This window comes from Myotis brandtii, unplaced genomic scaffold, assembly GCF_000412655.1.
Source record: "Myotis brandtii unplaced genomic scaffold, ASM41265v1 scaffold125, whole genome shotgun sequence".
NCBI lineage: Eukaryota > Metazoa > Chordata > Mammalia > Chiroptera > Vespertilionidae > Myotis > Myotis brandtii.
This window is the reverse complement of record NW_005354385.1, coordinates 11,245,300-11,267,211: the sequence shown is the minus strand read 5'-3', so window position 1 is coordinate 11,267,211 and position 21,912 is coordinate 11,245,300. Positions and strand designations below refer to the sequence as shown.

Genomic DNA, 21,912 nt, shown 5'->3' with positions numbered 1-21,912 from the left:
AAAAAAAAAAGCCTCTATTATTCTGTGAGCAACAAACCAAACTGGGTTGGGGGTCTCAGACAATTCGCTCATATGATTGCAAAGACAGACAGAAACTCCCGGATTGGAGAGGGCTCCCAGATTGGAGAGGGTGCAGGTCGGGCTGAGGGACCCACCCCCCAGTGCACGAATCTTCATGCACCCGGCCCCTAGTTTATAAATAAAAAAGGGGTGAAGTACTGATACATGCAAAATCTGGATGAGCCATATTTTGCACCATGTATGCTAAATGAAAGAAGGCAGTCACAAAAGGCCACACATTGTACTGTATCATATATAGGAAATGATGGACTAGGCAAATCCACAGACACTGACAGTAGAACCAGGTTCCCAGGAGCAGTGTGAAGGGAGAATGGGGAGGGTGTGCTAATGAAGTTTCTTTTTGTGGAGATGAAAACATTTCAAATTAAAAAGTGGTGACGGATTCATAACTCTGTGAATACACTAAAAATACTGCATTGTGAATACTAAAAATACACTAAAAGTATGGTGAAATATATATCAATAAAACTATTACTTAAATCAGGTATTGGCTGATGAAAGCACTGAAGGTCAAAGGGACAGAATATTATCAAGCATCTTCCTGAAGAGATACAAACAGAACTCATGGCACAAACATTCAATCTTTCCCAAGACTATTCTTTTTTTTAAAATATATTTTATTGAATTTTTACAGAGAGGAAGGGAGAGAGATAGAGAGTTAGAAACATCGATGAGAGAGAAACATCGATCAGCTGCCTCCTGCACATCTCCCACTGGGGATGTGCCCACAACCCAGGTACATGCCCTTGACCGGAATCGAACCTGGGACCTTTCAGTCCGCAGGCCGACGCTCTATCCACTGAGCCAAACCGGTTTCGGCTATTCATTTTTAAAGAATGTATCATTGAGGAGGTTTATTTCATAATGACTTAAAAATAATTGCCTAAGAAAAGACCTGAACCATGAAAAAGACTTTTCTGCTATTGTCAGAGTTTAAACATTTTTAGAATTTTTATTAGTATCACTGGAAGCCTGATGGGCACCAGGAGATGACCCTTTAACATGTAAAAAAATATCTGAATGGCAGTGAGGAATCAAATCTTTTTATTAAAAAGTAACACAGTTCTTAAGTGGCAATAAGAAGACTATTTGTCAAAATTGTATGACCTTTTGGAAAGCATAAAGAATTCTATTTTAGTAGTGCTTTAATTAAGCTAACTGAAAAGGGAGAGATAACCTTAGGAAGAGTGTTAAGTTAATCAACTTCAGTATTGCCAACCATTTCCCCCTCACTTGGATGATGTAAACAGCATTTTTTTCAGGGTCCAGAGTAACTTTCTAACATCAGTAGAAGCCCATTAAAGGACAGACAATGTGAAGGGACCAACTGCTTCTAAAATGGGGTAATCCAATTCTAACTAATGCACAAAAATCAATTCTAACAGTGTCCATTAACAATTAATAATTTCTACAATTAATAAACGGTCTACTTTCTAAGTATCTCTTTTCGGCTTCAATATAAATGGAAAGTTAGTGCTCTATCTTAGTGAGAAGACAGGCTATGATTTACAAGATAAAATATGTGGAACCAATTTAGACACACCAAAGAAGCAAACTTCCTCTTTCACCATCTACAACTTACCAGAAGTAACTGAGAGTGTAGTTTCTCAGTTTCTGGGTAAGAGTCCAAGTCTACAATAATGAATAGTTTTGAAATTCTGTACAATAAAATCTCGGAGATAGTTTCTTAAATTCGAAGATGATATTTTCATTTACTAACTCTACAATTCAAACTGTATTTTCTTCTCTTTCTACAGTTTTGGTATCCAAAAAGCTGATCCATGAATGCAGTTTCTCTGCTTGCATGAAACATACAGCACAGGCCATACCTTGTATACTGGAGGCTACATTCACCTTCAGCATTTCCCTGGCCAAGTCTTCCACCCGCAGCGTGCAGCTTGCTACTGGGAGGCCTTGTGATCTCTAACCACTGCTAAATTAGCATCCTTAGGCTGTGGGTCCGGCCCCAAACTAATTGTCCTCTTGGGAATTTCTCAGGCAGAGGGGAGCCATTAAAAGTTAGGCCTGGTATCAAAGTGGGACTTCAGAAACAAGATAAAATGTTAGCCACAGTATATACCTCAAACCCATGTTTTTAAGAAATTGAAGAGAATGATGTGTAGCTAACTTTTAGAAGTGGCTGCTTCTCTTTGGAGGTTAATGGAAATATTCTGTATGCTAATTGTGGTGATGGTTATATAACTACATGCCAAAACTCATGACACCCTATGCCACAAAGAGTGATTTTTGCTCTAAGTTATACTGCAATAAACCTGACTTAAAAATAAAGCGATTATCTCTGAATGATAGCATTATGGATTTTCCACTTTATACTTTCTTGAATTTAACAAATAGTCGAAAAGCAGCATTATTTAACTCCAGTCAGTAAAAACACGCCCCTCTCCGCCCACACACAAAGAAACAGAATAAGACTCCTGCTTTGGCCACCCTTGCCCCCTCTTCCAAGCCCTTGGAGTGCGGGTGGGCAGAGGAAGGCCCAGGGTAAGGTGGTGGGCTCCTCACTGTGGGCTACTGAGTCCACTGACTGTCACCTCATCCAGTGAAATCTAAACTAGACTCATGTGAAAACAATATCGCATTGATGATATTGCAAGATGAAACAGAATAAATCCCACGTTCATCAAAATTTAGATGTGAAGGTTGTTGCTTAGCCCATGGGAGGCAAGAGGCTTAAAGGGTATATTTTCTTCCAAGGCAATCGTGCTGAGATTCTCCTGAGGTTAGCTTATTATATCCTGGTGGTATATAAGCATGCACACCATACACCTGCACAGTGGCCTGAAACAAAGGACATCTCACACTCGGCACCCATTGCCACCCATGACTCTGAAAGGCTTGGAGGACCTGAAATTGATCCATCCATTTATATACGCATACGCTTAAGTGCCATCCTTGAGCCAAAACTGGAGTGTCAGAATTGTTCTCCTGGAGAATTACTTTCAGCTAAGGGGCCATCCAGCCATTATATTCTATTCAGCAATGGAAGAAGATGCCCAATGCGTGTGATTTTGTAATTAAGAGAGGTAAACTTCTATGTGTGCTGTTGACCTTACCACATAGTGGTTCTCAAAGGTGATTCACAAGAGAAAACACTCAAGTCTAAGACCCAGGAACAGTAGATCCAGCTGAGCAACCTGGTTTTTTATCTTCTAGACACTTTGAATCATGTAATTCATTAGTGTTTCTCTCTTTAGCATGGCTACCAGTACACTTAGACCCAAAGTGGTTCCCTTTGTAAATACTTTTAGCAAATGCATGGAATGTTAACAACATACATTTTGTATACAATTTTAACCTTGGCTTCATCTTATTTTTCTAACCTGTATCTTCCCTTTGCTCTAAATTTCCTCACTCCAGTTTTGGTTTTCATATTTTTTAAAAGATGTTTCAAATACTTTTGGAATGAGGTGAAATATTAAATATATAAATAACTATAGTACAAATACAGAAAGGTTATAACTTTTCAATGAATTGATTCTATAGCCTACCTTCAATAAGGTGAAATAACAAGTACATAAATAACTATAGTATACTCAAAACAAATGCAGAATACTATCTTCTCTATTAACTGGTCCCTCAGCCTACTTTAAATGGAGTGAAATATTAAATATGTAAATAACTATATGGTACTCAGTATAAGTGCAGAAAAGCTATACATTCTCTTCTCTATTAACTATTTTTATAGCCTACCTTCAATACATTTAATCTATTAAATACACACATAACTATTAAATGCACAGGTAACTGTAGTATACTTGGTATAAAAGCAAAAAGTCTGTAACTTTTCCTTTAACTAATCCCATAGCTCACCTTCAGGGTTTTCAGAGTTAGCATGATAATTTTGGGTCTAATGAATCATCTTTGGATATAGGCTCCATCTATTCCAGATTAAGGATCATTATATATTGATATTGCTTGTGGTGTTAATGTTTTGCAGTAAGTAAAACAAATGCAAAAATCATATCAGAAATGGGGTTTTTATTACCTTATTTAGAAATTACTACTCCCAGAGTCATTAATAGAAAACCAAGCTATCACTTTAATCATTATGATTTTTTTAAGTTCTCATCAAAGCACATGTGCAAGTGGTAATTGTGGGGTTCATTTTTTAGGACTCCCTAAAGAATAACATGCAGAGGCCCAGTTTCTCCACCTAGAAAATGGGAACATCTCATGGCATTGGGTTAAAAATTCGTCTTTGGTACCACAAACGTGAAGAAACAGAATTGCTCACTTAGGAGCCACCAGTTCCGCAGAGAGCTCCACAGTATTTTCTTCAGCCAATGACAGGGTCATTTGTCATGTAGCATCTCATGCCACTGCTCCTTATTCTCTGGGTGATGCCGATAATGGCACGCTTTGGACAACTCTGGATAATTGCAAAAGTAAATGAAAATATAATTTTATTTTTTCTTTGAGTTATTAATGTCATCTTTGGACTAGAAAAAGTAAGGAAGTCTTACAGACCACCTTACCAACTCTGACACAGGATCTATCAAACAAAACAAAAGATCAAATGCCCCATTTTGCTGACTAAACTCACTTCATTCAAGAAGAACTAGAAAGCTTCATGACTATAAGCACCAATCCCACTTTTAATTTCCTTTGAGTAAATCAGAAATGGCTAACAGGAAAGGGGGCTTTGGTCTCAGAGCTAATTTATGTATCTTTAGATTCTGGTTCCCAGATGGACAGTTGGTGAGGCCTGGAAAACTGACAATTAGTGAGGACTGGAGTTGGTATATAAGCATGCACACCATACACCTGCACAGTGACCTGAAACAAAGGACATCTCACACTGGAGTACACAGGGAGATCTCTCAAGTGACAACATAAACCTATGCTCCCTTCACTAACATTGCTTTCAAGGAGTTCCTTGACAGTGCGTAAATCTGGTGGTCACAGAGCAGAGGAAGTGTGCCAGTAGTCTTCTGAAGGTCCACTGAAAAGCACATGGAAAGGTGTGAAGAGGGCAGATGTGAGAAAGGGCAGATAGGAAACCAGGCAGATAAACTTGAGCTCAAAACACACTGGACTTCATTAAGGCTCACTGTTCATTCTATGAACATTTGGCTGGGTGCCTGCCTGCTGAGCACCAGGCACTGTGCTGTAGGGGTGGCCTTGCCCTCATAGGAGAATTAATACAGGCACAGAGGAATAGTTAAAAGAGTTCAGATGAAGAGAGATGATTTTCCTGAAGAAACCTGGGAAAGGCTATAAGGGAGCTTTAGCATTTAATTGGGAGCATTGAGAATACATGAGAATCCAACCTGAGACGGGATGAGGGTAATCAAAGTAGACCAATCATCATTCCAACCAGAGCTCACTAAAAGAAGAAACCCACCTTTCTCACAACCCTTAAAATTCCACAACAGGTTCCTCTCCTGCTGCGTAGCCTCTCTTCATTCTGACCTACACACTACACTATTAGGATAACTGCCAACAACAAACATAACCACAACCACAACCACAGCAACGGCAACTTCCAATAGATCTCCTCTACAAACCTAAGCGAGGTGAAGCTTAGCACCCCGGTTCCCAGTACCCCACAATCAAATGCCACCTTTACCTTTCCAACTTCGCAAATCACTGGATCCTTTTAGGACACACCCTAGACCAGCCGTGGGCAAACTACGGCCCGCGGGCCGGATCTGGCCCTTTTGAAATGAATAAAACTAAAAAAAAAAAAAAAGACCGTACCCTTTTATGTAATGATGTTTACTTTGAATTTATATTAGTTCACACAAACACTCCATCCATGCTTTTGTTCCGGCCCTCCGGTCCAGTTTAAGAACCCATTGTGGCCCTCGAGTCAAAAAGTTTGCCCACCCCTGCCCTAGACACTACTGAGCAACTGGATGCTTCAATACAACAGTAGTGGGAGAGTGTATATATCTTGGTGCATGCATTCCGCCTCTCTCTGGTTAGCCCAACTCCTGTTTCTGTCAGACCCATTCATTCAGCCATTATTCACTGACTGAGCCCCAGCGACATGCCAGGCACCACCCAGACACAAAGCACCCAACTCACTGAGAGCAAGTATTTTACACACGTTACCGACAATTTTATTAACAAACCTATAGGTTTAGTTAATTCAACTATGTAACCTTAAAGTTATTTAATATTTTAAAACTTAAAGTGCCAAAAACAATCCAATAGCCATGCACGTAACAATTTAACAGTTGTTAATATTTTGTCATGTTTGCTCCAAATGGCAATTTTAATAAAGCCTAATTCCTGATAGCTTCCTCCTCCCTTACTCCCTAGAGGTACCACTATCTTAAACTGGTGTCATTCCAAAATATTTTTGCTTTTACTAGTCATGCATACATTCATAAATAATAGCAAACATTGTTTAAATATTATACAATATTGTAATATATTAAAGACATTGTTGAAAGCTAACTAAATGTTATCATTTAAAATATTTCCTAATTTAAAAAAAATCAATACCAGGCTTCCAGAGCTAGTTAGCTTTACCAATAATTAGCAATTAATTGTGAAAAGCATCCATTAACTGTATCTACACATGAGAAATCAAATTTCTAAATGTAGCATCATAGCCTTTTGCTACTAAAGCTTCCCAATGTCGTATAAAACATATCAAGCACAGGACTGAAGTATAATCAATACTACAGAGGCTCCTCAAAATTAGAATAAATTGACATTCTTGGTGTCAAATTCAGGAAAGAAGTTCATGGTGACAACACTAACAGAATCATTTGCTGCACCCAGGACAACTTAATAAGACGTGTGACTTGAAGGTGTATAGAAAACGTGAGCCTTTGGCCCTGTACCTGGTGCTGGCGATGCTTGGTGACTCTGCTCCAAGCCTACATCTTTCTAGCTGACTGGCAACAATCTGCCTTTCCACCTCCAGTTCTCGGGTGAGTCGCTGAAACTGAAGCTCCTGTGATTCAAGAAAATAAAAGGCACATAAGGGATTGAGGTTTGCTGCTCAGGCAGATATATGAATTAAAGTATGTCACAGGAAACATAGGAACATCCATTACGTAACACTATACTATGGCTGTGTGAAATTAGCATTTTTGATGGAATTGTGAGCCTAATAAGCTACTGATCTGTAGCTTTTTCAAACTTAAAGGCACTAGACTATTAGCCTTTGTTTGGGATCAAAAACACGTAGATATTTGTTTTTACTTTTTTGGGTGCTCACAGAGGTCTCAAGCAGCACTTCTCCTGAGCTGTATTAAACATCAGGGTTGCAGGGTCCTTACTTGATGTGTCTACAACCAGGCTCAGCAACCAGTACAAGCTCTTCCTCCTCAATTGCTTATTTTTACATTCCTCATGCTGTATGTTAGCACAGCGTTAAAAAACGTAAATTCCCATTATAAGAATCACTTTCGCATGTTTGAGAAAAGCCTTTAATTATTAAGGGGGAAAAACACACACAAAACAATTCCAGTCCCAGAGAAAAAAGTCTTGCTATATTTCTCTACAATATAAGCAACAAACTTTTTTATTGCCTACAAATGTATTCATGAGTCACTGCATGAAGGGGATGGAAAAAAAGTCTAAGCAATAATGTAGAATTTAAAACTATATTAAAAGCAGGAAACACTGTCTGAAGAAATTAGATTCTTCATTCTGTGCTGCATCATGAGGGCAAGGAAGTTCTATTATAGGAGGAAATATTTTAATTTTTGGGGGGTACCTATCTTGTTGTTACCTTGACAGTATTTTAATAAATAGAAAGTATGCCATGCTATACAACATAATACACAACAAATCAAGTATGCTGCAAAGGCTTCAAAGCCACAAATAACATCGTGGGTAACACCTCAAGCTCCCCTGTGCCACATTATCTCCTTATAAGTCCACCCAAAGTAAATGCTGCACGTGTATGTTGTTTAATTGGACAATGACTGCTAGTTCAAAATACCAGGTACATAAAGCCTATACCTAGAAACTAATCAGAAACAAAACTACCTGAAATATCATTTATGACAATATGTCAAGTATTTGTTAGCCACGCAAAAATAAAAATTAATTGAAAAGTATAGTAAGTCCCTCTGGAATCAGGCAAATGTGCAATTACTTGACAGCCCTGGCTTTGCAAATTCTACAAACTCTTCTAAGAATCATTTTTAAGAAACAGTTCCTGAGCTCCTCATTGCTTGCTGATCATGAGATTCCTTTTCTAATGAGCCAATTGGTGTGGGTGTATAGAGTGGAGCCTGAATAAATAATAGTTGACTCCATAATGCTGTACAATATGATCATAGTGGGTAAGTGGGATATTGCCTACCTCTGCCTAAGTATTCCTAGTTCTTAATAAATGTCCAGCCACAAAATACCAGACAGATAATATTGTATAACATTCAATATCGGGCTAAAATCATGGATTTTAAGGACAAATTATATTGTTTACTTCACATTTAGTCTTTCTTTGTCCTTAAACAGTATATTTTTGGGTGACATGCTGCTATACTTTCAATTATTTGACTTTGTTTATTATGCACCTCTTTTCCCAGAAGACTGGCTACTTGTATCAAGCTAGGCCAGGCAAGGACCGTCCGTGAATCACAAAATAGTCCTTGAGACATCACATTACTCTGTGTTCTCAGTTCAGTGATAACTAGAGCACAAGTCGCCAACCTTTCAGACCTCACGGACCACCGGTTGGCGACCGCTGTACTAGAGAACGAAGGTTAGAGTGTTTTCTACATTTTGGGATGGATAAAAGCTGCCAGAGTTAAGATTAAGGTATGCTTTGTCAAATTAGGACACAAAAAATCCATTTTAATAGATTTTTATCATGTTTGTGGCTGCCAAAGAACTTTTGAGCATCCTTTCCAGAAAACAGTTGGGGAGTTTCCTTCTTGAAGGAACAAACTGAAACCACGGTCCACATAATTTCTTCCTTCAGAAGCAAAGACAGGTGAGTTTGGCTTTGCCAAGATGCTAGACTGACTCAGCTGCTCAAACCGACTTTGATATTGGAAAACACAAAAAGCTCACTTTCTTTCTCTTTCACTTCCTTACTACACTCCCTGCAATAGGTCCCAAGGTCACACTCCTAAAAAGGTATGACCTTCACTCAAACTAAGTCTATGCTTGGGCGGGGCGGTATTAGTGGCTTCCTTATCTGACTGATTTTGTGACACAGGTTTGGACACTGTTCCTGGAAGCTGAGTCTCAAGACTGTATTCCAGGCTTTGCAACAAATCTGGGAATTCACTAATACCCACTTCATAAATGCCCCTTTCTGCACAATTAGCCATGGCAGTCTCTGTTTCTGCAACTAGAGACCTTGACAGACACCATTTACAGTCATTAAGCTATGTACCTAAGAGAGCCTATGTACCTATGGCATAGCCACATCTTTAAATTTAAAAGATGGGTAATTCCTTTAACATTCATATGGAATGAGTAAAGTCCACAGTATATTCCTATTATTCAATATTAGGGAGCCCATAATATTGAATACCACTGGCTATAGTGATCATAACTATCCTACTCATTATTTGCTCACACATCTCACAAGGAGGACGTCATTAAGGCCCCAAAAGAGAACATCAAGAAGCTATGAAGCATGGCATTTGTTATGATTACCTAATACCTGTGAATATTTATGTACAGCTAAAATATGTAAATGCTTTGTTGCACAATTATTAATATTACAACTACAGAATATAAACTGAATGCTCATGTGTGACTGGGACCAAGATGGATAAACAGAATATATAAATATTTGATAGTTTTGTGTACACTGGCTTCTAAGATTGACTGATAAGACAGTACGACAGTCATATAAAAAACACATGTAGCCAAAACCGGTTTGGCTCAGTGGATAGAGCGTCGGCCTGCAGACTGAAAGGTCCCAGGTTCGATTCCGGTCAAGGGCATGTACCTGGGTTGTGGGCACATCCCCAGTAGGAGATGTGCAGGAGGCAGCTGATCGATGTTTCTCTCTCATCGATGTTTCTAACTCTCTATCTCTCTCCCTTCCTCTCTGTAAAAAATCAATAAAATATATTTTAAAAAAAACAAAAACACATGTAATGATTTCCAAGGCTGATCCCAAACCTGACATCTGAATTATAAGGGGACCATAGATTTGCTCTTTGAGAATAGCAAATTATATAATGTTAAAAGCATGGATCAACAATTTAGAATATGATAATTTCCTCTTAAATTCTGGCAAACAAGACCATCAACAAGCTTAGCTGGAAACTTAAGGCTACTAATCTATAATAGTAAAAGCATAGTATGCTAATTAGACTGGATATCCTTCTGATGTCTTTCTGGATGAAGCCGGGGCCGCAAGGGAAGCCCAGGTCCCGAGTGCCACAGGAAAGCCAGTGCCAGCAGCCGGGGGAAGGAAGGCCTACTCTTGCATGAATTTCATGCACTGGGCCTCTAGAGTGCTTTAAAAATGGAGTCAGTTCACATTTGAAAGCTTTTCTTTACTTGTACCTCATGACTTATGTAAATATACTATTAAATATTGTCTGAGGATCATGAGAATAGAAGAAAAAGCTTCACTTTCATGACCTTGTATGGTGGACAGGGCTGCACTTCCCATGAAAGCCCAAGGAAGAATGTGCTGCCCCAGCTGTGAGCTACTCCAGGGGTGCCTCAGCTGCAGGAAACAGCCTTGACTAAGGGCGCACCCTCCTGGGTAGGTTGCATCCAGCCACTGACTGAGGTGGGAATATAAAGGCTGGGCACAGATTTACTGGTGAGCTTGGACGTGGCCAGCCTGTGTAGTCCCTGACTTCTTCCCTGCCCATTCCTGCTTTTTGTTCCCCTCTCCATCTCAATGAGAACCCAACCTGAGAGAGTGCGAGTTTTTGGCTTCCTTTTATATAATGCTAGACATGTTCTCTCACTCATATTTTTTTATATTGTGAAATACTTCAAATATACAAAAAAGTACAGTCAATAACACAATGAGCTTTGGAGAACTTGATGCAGCCATAGCATATCTTAATATTTTGCTATATTTGCTTCAGATTTTGAGAAATAAAATATTATAGATGCAGTGAAATCCCTTGGTTTCTCTCTCCTCCAATCCTACTTCTTTTTCTTCCTTCCTTCACAGTAGAAACCATACTACTCCACATTTACAGATCCATAAAAGATATACAGGACTGCTTTGCATGTTCATACACTTTATATCAGTGGTATACAGTACATAGTCTTCTGTAGGTTGTTTTCACTATAGTATGATTTTGATATTTAACAATATCAGTACACATAGATCTAATTTATTTCTTTTCATTACTCAACAGTGTTCTACTGTACGACTATAGCACAATGTAGTTAGTTATATGTTCTCATCATGATGAACACTTTGGCTGCTTCCAATTTTGTGCAATAATAAGCATGTTGCAAAATAAATCTCCTTGTATGAACCATCTTGTGCATGTGCCAGACTTCTTCTTAGTGGAGATCCAGAAGTAGAACTGCTGGGTTCAAGGCTACACATATGTTCTACTCAGCTTGATAATGACCATCAAATTACTTTCCAAAGTAGTTTTACCAATTAATATCCCAGTCAGCAGTGTATGAGAGTTCTAGTTTCTCCACATTCTCAATGACATTGGTTTGTATTTTGGGGCTAAAATCTCTTCCTTATTTTGGTAATCTGATTGGAACATAATGCTATCTTGTATTTGTTTTATTTTTTATTTCCTTTGACAACCAACATCATCCACCTTTTCAATATGTTTATTGGCCATCATAGTTGTAAACTCTCAGAGAGACTTTTCCCTACGGCCAGCTCCTGGGCTTGCCCTCTTCTGTGGGACAGGTTTCTCGTCACTCTTGTGTTACCACTGTAGCTTTGTAAAGTTTTAGCTTTGGGTAAGGGATCTTCCACAAGACTCCCCACCTGGGACTGCCCTCCTGTGCCTGGCAAATGGCATCCTCAAGATCACCTGGGTTTGGCAGACACCTTCAAGGGGAAAGCCAGGCTTACTGATTATTTAGTTTAGGATTCTCACTCACTTAAAAAAAAAAGTTTTTATTGATGCTAGAGAGAGAGGAAAGGAGAAGGAGAGAGAGATAGATATATCAATGAGAAACATCAACATTGATCGGCTGCCTCCTGCACGTCCTCCACAGGGGATCCAGCCAGGGCATAAGCCCTGACCTAGAATCCTGACCTAGAATCAAACTGGTGACCTCTTGGTGCATGGGTTGATGCTCAACCACTGAGACACACCGGCCGGGCTCTAACTTTCATTTCAGTGTTGGTTTCTGTAAATTCCTTACTTTATTTCCAGCTTAGCCTTGCTTTTAAAAAGACAATTTAAACATTTTATTCAGCATCTTCCCCTGCCCCCCACCCCAGGGGGAAATACTGGTTAAGATAATATGTAGACTCCCATTTCTGGCAAATGCCATCCAACTACATCTGCCTACTTGCATCACTCCCATCTAATTACTTCAGATTATTCTGATTCCCTAATTTGGGAGTAGCTACAATAGTTACTACCTCTATGATGACAAAAATTAAAAAATAGCAGAAGATGATTTAACTTTGGGTGGTGGGCACACAGATCTTGTATCATAGAAATGTACACTTGAAACCTAGATGATCCTATTTACCAATGTTACCCCAATACACTTAATTAAAAAAAAAAAAAAAGCAGTAGGTAGTCATATCAGACCATTCCTGATAACACCTCAACTTCCTACCTCCATGTTCACACTAATCCTCAGTTCTCTTCCAGGCTTAGAGGAGGCTTGTCCTCCTGTGTATGGCTAGCCTCTCCAAGCCCCAGGGTCTAGCTTCTCTCTTTAATGTTTCCTCTCAGTTTAATGAGTCACCAATTTTTCTCATAAAAAAAAAAATCTTGATCTCAGGACTCCTTAATCTCTGTTTCCTTCCCCTTTGACCTATACTACCTTTTATGAAATATTTTTTCTTTTTAAACTGACTCCTTTTTAAGAGATAATATCATTCCCAGTATGAAAAGCAATAAAATCATGGTTTTGAATTGCTTTATATAATCTTACTAATATAAATTAAAATACATAATTATATTTTTAAATGTTCTTCTGTGCACCGAAAATCATTTCGTATCAACACGCCTTTCCGGTAGGAAAGCACTGCACTGAGTACTGGCTAAGGTGATAGAAAGGAAACCCGACATGGTTATTATGTAGTGGATGCTATTAGTAGTTAAGTAAAAAAACATTTGTATTTCAGTCATTGTTGCTTAAGCCCTCCCACCCCTGCAATTTCATTTTTCTGCCTTAGTTCACTGAAAGTTTTATATCACTAAAAGATCAATTACAATGTTAGATTTTTTAAGGTACACAGCATTGCGCAGGGCATGTCCTTGTCTCAGGACAAATATACTATAGCATTTTCCCCACATTCAAAAGATAAGTAAGTTATGGTCACGATCATATCTTTAAGGCTCTTGAACCAGGGATAGCAAACAAGTTTAAAAATGAATATTTAAGAGCTAATAAAGAATTTTCAAGAACATCCTAAATACCATTCTCTAATCTAGTCTGGTACTAAAATTGAAGCAGCCATTCCAAAGTGTCCTTGAACTTTTCAGCCTTAGGATAAACAGCCAGTGTAAAGGTAGGTGGCCAAATGTCCTGACTTTCTATCACAGTGTACTCAGTAACTGACAAATCTTCACTAGGACTAGTGGCAGTCTCTAAATCATTCATAATTAATTTAAAATTGCAAGGCATATGATGCATATCTTTTGTACTGACTAGTTCCCTTTGTTAAAACGAAATTTACAATAAAAAAGACTGGAACAACTAACATTACCTTCCTCGATCAAGGTGTTTTCTGAAAACACCAGTTCTGTCCCACAGGAAGAGGTTCCAGGTCATGTAGGTTTGGGAAATGCTGCCTAGAAGATTCCAAATCTTGAACTCTTTCGAGGACATTAAAAATTCTGATAAATCTACCAAGAGGAAATCAGCTTAAAATTATTTAGCCTAGCAATTCTTTTACTTATTTAAACTAAGCACAATTTTCTTTTTCAAGGTACAACTACAAACATATCAAGAAACAATACTGCCTGTCTTGCAGAATACAACTTAGGCAATACTGGAAAATCAAGCTCACTTAATGTACTTACGGATGGTTGAACTAAGGGGTACTACAATGCATCCCACATTTAAAGTATTTTTAATGCAATGAAAAAAAAAATTTTAATCACTTTTGTCCAAACACTTTCTGAATAGGGAGAGCACCACAAAGGGTTAACTTTCAAATGGAAGTTTAACTGCTGACCTCACACCACTCCCAGGACATCAGTGCATGTTACTAGGACACCTCTGCAGGATTCATGGCTTTTCACTATGCCCACTGCTTCTTATAGTACATTTAGATTTTGCCTGAGATAAAAGAAAAGTACAAGGTCCAACTACCAAATTGTTTGCTAGTTAAAATTCTAATAGGAGATGAACAATTTTAAGGTCTTTACTGTTTTATCCTACTTCCAAACCACACAGATTTCACCAGGTTCTAGCTGTATCTTCATTCAGTTTTAATGACGCAGAGAAATAGAGCAAAGCCTGCCACATGCTCTAAATTTGTATTCTAAAGCTCAGGCTCCTGTCTGTAACTTTGTCACGAAAGCTCCTTTATTAGGAGATCAAAAAAAGGAAGAGAATTTTACATTAAAACACACAAGAAAAGCTTTTTGATTACAGCCACATGCAAAACGTCCAGGTAAACAAGTAATAAATAATAAATAAATAAGTAAGTAAGTAAGTAAGTAAATAAAAGCCCAAGCTTTTCCTACAGCACGATGGATGGCTTTTTTAAAAATTGTCTACTGAATAGTAACTCAATGCTTTTAGCTCTTCAGTGTCTCACCAGTTCTCTGACCATCACCTGGGTTCATGTACACTAGTGACATTCCACTAGTCCAAATTCACTATAGCTAATCAGATTCAAACCCCGTGTTATCAATGGTTGTCTGCTAAGTAACTACTGAGCACACCCTCCTATGTTTTATATTTTCTCAAAGTGTGGGCCTCAAGTCACAGCATTACCATCCGCTGGGAACTTCCTTCAATCAGAGGGATGGGGTCCAGCCACCTGTACTTGCACATGTCCTCCAGGGGTTCTCATTCACACCACAGTTCCAGAATCACTGTCTTAATGGAACCATCATTCCTTTGACTCAGAATCAAACTGCAAGTGTTTCCATCCTTCCATCATTTCCTCCCTTTTCTTATTCTCCATTCCTCACACACTAAACTGTTTCCCAAATTCTGTTACGTCACCTCGCTAACACTGGTTGAATGAATCCATTCCCTTCCTCGCCAGTCTTTGCCATTGTTACCCTAATCCATATTCACCATTAACTTCAGATTACTGCAATAACCCCTAACTAAGGTTATTTATCTTCCAGATAAATCTGTTGAAGGCACAATACTACCCACCAATAATATCTATCCTTTATTGAGGTTTACTGGGCTCTAGGATCTCTGGTAAGTTCTTCTTATGCATTACTTCATTAACTCTTCAATCAGCTTGCGAGATGGTAAGGGTTATACTCCTTCCAGAGGGCTGACTTTCCAAAAGTCATTCAAAACTGGGATTTGAAATCACATCAGTCTGACTCCTAACCCCATCGTACTGAGCTGTGCACCAGGCTCTCCCCACTCCGTAACAGAACTTACAAGACCCATGGCAATTGGGCCCCCAAAATACCTTTCTCTGGTATCCTGTCACTCCTCTTCACATACCTATACTGAACTATCCATGGTTTCCTATACACACACTCAAAGCTTTTTCTCATGTTCCATCAGCCTGAAATATCACTCTCCTTTGAGTGCCTATAGTCTTTTTTTTGTTTGTTTTAATTCTCACCCAAGGATAAGTTTTTATTGATTTTAGAAAGAGAAACATCAATGTGATGTGAGAGAGAAATATCGATTGCTTGCCTCCCATACGAGCCTGACCGGGGATTAACCCGAAACTTGGGTATGTGCCCTGACCAGGAATCAAATCCACCGCCTTTTGGTGTACTGGACGACACTCCAACCAACTGAGCCACACTGACCAGGCTGCCTACACTCTTTAACCTAGCCCTTGGGGAAAGTGCTCCACCCATTACATGTACTCAATCTACTAAGTTGGATTCTTCTTAAAGAAGAATGAAATCTATATTTCATTCATCTCAGTATCCTTCTAAAACCAAAACAAGAAAACTCTACTAATTCATTCAGGGTGAATTTATGCAGTACATTTTATTTAGTATGTTACAGTTGATTGCATTGATTTTTAAATTTAGGGATTCCTGAGTATTTTTATACAAAAACAAGCATATATATTATGGCTCATCCTTTATGAGGCTCTTAAAACCATTCAAATATAATAATCATATCCTTACCACATAGGTAAGGAAAATTAAAAAAAATCAATGGTACAAAAAAAAAGTTCGACTCATTTAAAGTCAGAGAGAGATGTGGAGGCAGAGCTAGGACTAGACCCCGAGTTTCCCAAAATTTTGCTGACTGCTCTTTAAACCAATTAGCTCTCTCAGGATTTCGTATTATTTATAGTGACACAGACAAATAAGGTTTTTTAAAAGTAATAAGGTGTGAATAATTTCAGTGGTAGGTGGCTTATTGCTGTTAATACACTTACCCCTGACACTGCTCCACACCCCCAACTGCTTATACCTGTTCCCACTTGCCAAATTCCCTAATCTCTCAAGCATCATATCCTGCTTATCAGAAACTCAGGAGTTTCCCAGCTTTGGCATGTCATTTTTGAAAACCTGTCTACAAGTCCAAATGTGGTAGGCAGCTAGACAGACAGGAGCAGAGCAAGGACAATATGCCAGGTACAGAAGGTTACCAGGGAAGAAAGCCCTGCGTGCCTAGCAATGGGCAAAACCAGGAAACAAGGACCTTGCCCCCAGGGTGACCTTTCCTCTCCTTGCATGCAGTTTAGGCCTGATCCTTCAGGTAGCTGGTCATGTGGCTTGGACCCTCCCTTGACCTTTCCTCCCCTGGCAGGTTGCTAGTCATGTGGGTTAGACCCCTTAGAGGGGGAACGAACAAGGTGCCTGAGAATAGCCCCTTAGCATTAAGTCACAGGACAGTGAGATTCTGACCCACATCAAATGCATCTAGGCTTCAGTTGTGCTTCAGCTCCAGGCCCAGAAAAGCATCAAAACCAGACAAGCAACACCAGGACTGACCTCAGGACCAGCTGCATTGACTAATGACCCCTGACCTGGTGTCTAACAGTGAGACCACAATACTGAAAGGACACACCTCGGAAGCTGATGAATATTCTAATGGGGTCCTCCCCCTGAAACCTCCCTTAAAATCTCCATCATTAAAAGCCTTTAGGATAGAGGATGCATCCAACTCTCCCTTCCTGGAGCAGGCCTCCACCTTTCCCTCCCTTCCTAAGGGATGTTACCTCCAGAGCCCATTTCTTCTACTGCTCAATTCTTCTACCTCTGTGACTTTCTAAATATACTGTCTCTCATAGTGTGAGTCTCACCTCTGAATTCTTTCCTAGCCAGAACTCAAGTACTGAGGTTGCTGAACCAAGGTCACTTCTGACCCCACAGGTCTAACACCTGGTGGTGGTCTTACCACCGCCAACACAATGACATTTTAAATTGTTGAACTAACAATGCCTTCTCTTATTTTCATTTAACTTTTCTTTTAATAAGTAGAAAGTGTGTGTAGATTCATCACATTTATGTGATATATGTGATGAATGTAGGTATGTAAATATAATTCTAGTTGTTTTCTATTAGGTGAGATTTTACTAATTATATTTATTTAAAGAAGTCCTAGTAGTGAAATAAATATTGAGGAAAAGATTTACAACATGAAAAACAGAGGCTTGAAGACAGTGTCCATTGCAGGAGTCAATGACAACTACGGCTGTCATTTTCCAACAAGGTAGTTACTTGGTAGAATTAATGTCAAAACACAAGAAGATTTTCTTTAAAATGTAATATCTTGAATATCTGATTAGCCATTATTTTAAAATTCATTAAGAAATTATAAAAAATAATGGTGGCTTAATATTAACAATTTATCTGGTTTTCTAGTACATAAATATTTCAAAATTAGTAAGACCAACAATGCACATCACCTAATGTGCTTATTTGGGAGTTAATTGACTGCACAGTAGATTATAATAATGCATATAAATTATTTCCTGGAATGAAAAACTGAGATGAATAAATGACCAATTTCCCCCTTCCTCTATGTAGACTAGTTCTTGCAAACAGGCAAAAAATGTAAAAATGATAAGGGAAACAAAAACAAGGCTAAGTTTAATCTTCTTCAGTAGGTCTAATAAACAGCACTAGGAAATAAGAGGCTACTTTTTTTAAATGATAAAGGTTTGGTTAGTAATTCAATGAAATGTAATGAGGAAAGAAAACAAATACCATCTTTTCTTATACTTATAAAATTACTCTGCTTACTTATACAGTTGTTTATTCTGTTTTGCAGATATTTTATAGCTAAAGTGCATGGGGCGGAGAGGGTGGTATTACTGGAATTACAATGCACCCCTATAAGTTGTACCTTAGACACTTAAATGGTTCCTTGTGAAGACTTGTTACCTGGCTCAAGAGGTATAAGAGGTTTTCAATTTTGCCTTCCTAACTTTTTAATTTTACATTTTACCTGTATGGTTTTACTAACGTAACCATTCCTTTCTAAATAAACCTCCTGGGATTCTTGAGATTGACCTGGGATTCTTGAGAAATAAGGTTAAGAAAATCCACTGTATTACTGATAAACATAGGGCATGTCTAACCTGCAAGGGGCATTAAAGCCTTAGGATAGAACTGCGGCATGTCTAGCTACAGGCTGAGTCCAGCCTCAGTGTCTGCATCCAGACTCACGTCCATCCAGTCGGCAGGTCCACAAGTGCTGCTATATTTAATGTCCCTGTTTTTCTCTGAGTCTGCTTTCTCCCCTAACACCCAGCTGCCTCCACTGGTTAGCTGTATATCAAAGCAATTTTAATTTACTCTTTGTTACCCTTATTTAATAGCTGTATTTTCCCTACTTACCTGAAAAAAGCAGTCCAATTAAATAATGCTTTTTTGCTTGTGCTAGGCCTATTTAACTCAGTAGAAAAAGAAAAAAGAGAAGTTCCAGATTTGAATATATTGCGTTATTTTTTATTGTTCAGACTAATTTACTCATCTGAAGGAATCATTAAATCACCACATTTGGAATTCTTTTTTCTTGCACACAATATATATTCATGAAGAAATATACCTGCTTATGTTTGGAACAGGTATAATTTGATATCAAATGTCTTACTTTCTTATTTTGTGTTAAGTCATACACTAATAAAAATAGTTGTGCTCCCTGAATGAATGCCAGGCACTGTTCATATTTTTTCTCTAATTCTACAAAAGTTCAGGTCGCTACTGAGTTGAGCTATCACAGGGTGGGAGAGGCAAAATAAATGACTTGCTCAAGGTCACACCATTAGCAAGTGAAGAACAGGAGATGAAATTCTAAATTGTTGCTCTTTCCATTATAGGAAGCTAAAAAAAAAAAAGCAGGTTGTCTTATTTTCTATTCCTGAAGGTTATATTTAGAACTGTAATCGATATTACTGCTTTACAACTCTCTTCCTAAGTCAAAGAAAGCCCTGAAATGTAATAAGAATTAAAGAGCCAGATGCTAGTATATATAGGAACTTACTAATTATGACAAAAGTAGAATTTCATTCACGGGAAAAGAACTCCAGGCATAATTAGAGAAATAAAGCTAGATTACTACCTCAAATCATGCACACACACATGGTTTTATAATAAATGGAGAAAAAAAAATCCCAAAATATGTAAGATGACCTATATAGGAGAATATTTTTATAACCTTAGGATGATACAGATCTCCTTAAGAAATACAAGAAACCTCAAATCATAAGGGGTAAAAGATAAACATATCTAACTAAATAAAAATAGAACTTTATATGCCAAAGATCATGCAAAGTTAAATGACAAAAAAGTAAATATGTAACACAGAACACACAACATTTTAAATCCCATATAAACAAATTTTTAAAACCACAGTAAAACAGACAAAGGATAAAAATAAGCAAAGTCATCTGAGATGAAATGTAAATGCTAATCAAAATATCAGAACAAAACTGCTCAATTTCACTCACAAGGAGAAAAAAACCAACAATGACATGCCATTTTTCATCACATGGGCAAATATTTTAAAAGTGGTCACATCCAAGTTTGGGGAGGAGGCGGGGAAAAGGGAACATACTATTCATGTTAGTGTAACTTGTTATAACCCTCTGGGAAAACAACCTAGTAACATCTACTAAGATTAAAAATACATATTCCCCATAACTTGTAATTCTTCTTTTGGATATCTACACAAATAAAAGCAACAGTATATATAAAATATTAGTTGCAGCATTATAAACAATTTGAATATCTATCTAGCATGGCAATATTTAAACAAACTAAGGACTCTCCATACTACATGTACAATTTAAGAATTGTGTAGATATTAAGAAGAATTAACTGGGCCTTTATCTGTTGCCTCAGAAGGACCATTAAATGTAATTAAGTGAAAAAGCCAGTTGAAGAGCTGAATTAAACACAACAAAATAATAAAATTTAACAAACAAACAAACAAACATCTACATGGGTTTGAGCATGAAGAAAACAGGAACACAGCAGATCAGAAAGATTGGTTAGCACAGGAGGGTGGGATCAAGAAAGGGATGGAGATATTATTTACACTTTTATATTATCTCTTTATATTTTCAATTTTTATATGCATATGATTTTTAAAATTAAAATCTAATTCAGAAAATTAAGAAGAAATAAAAGAAAAAAAGGGCTAAAGAAATAAAATATTGTTTAAGTGCTACCAGGGCAGATCCTGCTAAGGAAACAGTCTGGTTGCTGGAAAATGGTATTCTGATTGACAGGAGAATTGATATTTTTGCTTTTTTGAAGCTATTAAAGTACTAGGAGTGCCCTTCTAGTAGTTGCTAGATGGGGTGCTGCCTGATTCATGAATCACCTAATCAAGCCAATCAGATCTTCCAAAAAGTAAGTAAGTAAGTAAATACTTTTCAGGGATTCAATAACATTCTAATGACCTGGAAAGACCCATTCTAACAATGAGTAACAGCCCTTAGCAGATTTAAAGGGTCTGCAGAAAAGGTGCTGTGGAATATAAACGGGTGTAAACTAATGGGAGAGCAATTTAACAATATTCCCCCGCCCAAATTAAATATGTAGCTACCCATGAGCCCATCAGTTCTAATGTTGAGACTTTGGATATACTTGGGAAAGTACACAAAACCAACCCATTATCCTCAACTGGAAACGAATTGACATCCATCAACGAGGAACCAGTTAAATAAATATATTACATACATTTATATAATAAAACTAGAGGCCCGGTGCACAAAAATTTGTGCACTCGGGGGGTGGGGGAGGGGGGGGTCCCCCAGCCCGGCCTGTGCCCTCTCGCAGTCTGGGACCCCTCAGGAGATAACGACCTGCTGGCTTAGGCCTGCTTCCGGGTGGCAGAGGGCAGGCCCAATTCCTAAGTGCAGCCCCTGGTCAGGCTCAGAGCAGGGCCGATTGGGGAGTTGGGGCGCCGCCCCGTCATGCACAGAGCAGGGCGGATCGGGAGGTTGCGATGCCACCCTCAGTCACGCTCAGGGTAGGGCCGACTGGGGGGTTGGGGCACTGCCCCCTGTCACACTCAAGGCAGGGTCGATGGGGAGGTTGCAGCGCCACCCCCTGTCACGCACAGAGCAGGGCCAATCAGGGGGTTGGGCACTGCCCCCTGTCATGCACAGAGCAGGGC

At 38.6% G+C, this 21,912-nt stretch overlaps 1 protein-coding gene across 6 annotated transcripts in view; it reads right to left on the bottom strand.

Moving 5' to 3' along the window:
• Positions 1 to 21,912, bottom strand: part of PKP4 (plakophilin 4) — a 159,775-nt gene that overhangs the window by 95,357 nt on the left and 42,506 nt on the right. For all 6 annotated transcript variants that reach the window (XM_014534081.1, XM_014534083.1, XM_014534082.1 and 3 more), the window contains exon 2: positions 6,900 to 7,012. In XM_014534081.1, coding sequence (XP_014389567.1) covers positions 6,900 to 7,012 — 113 coding nt within the window. The remainder of the gene's footprint in view (positions 1 to 6,899; positions 7,013 to 21,912) is intronic.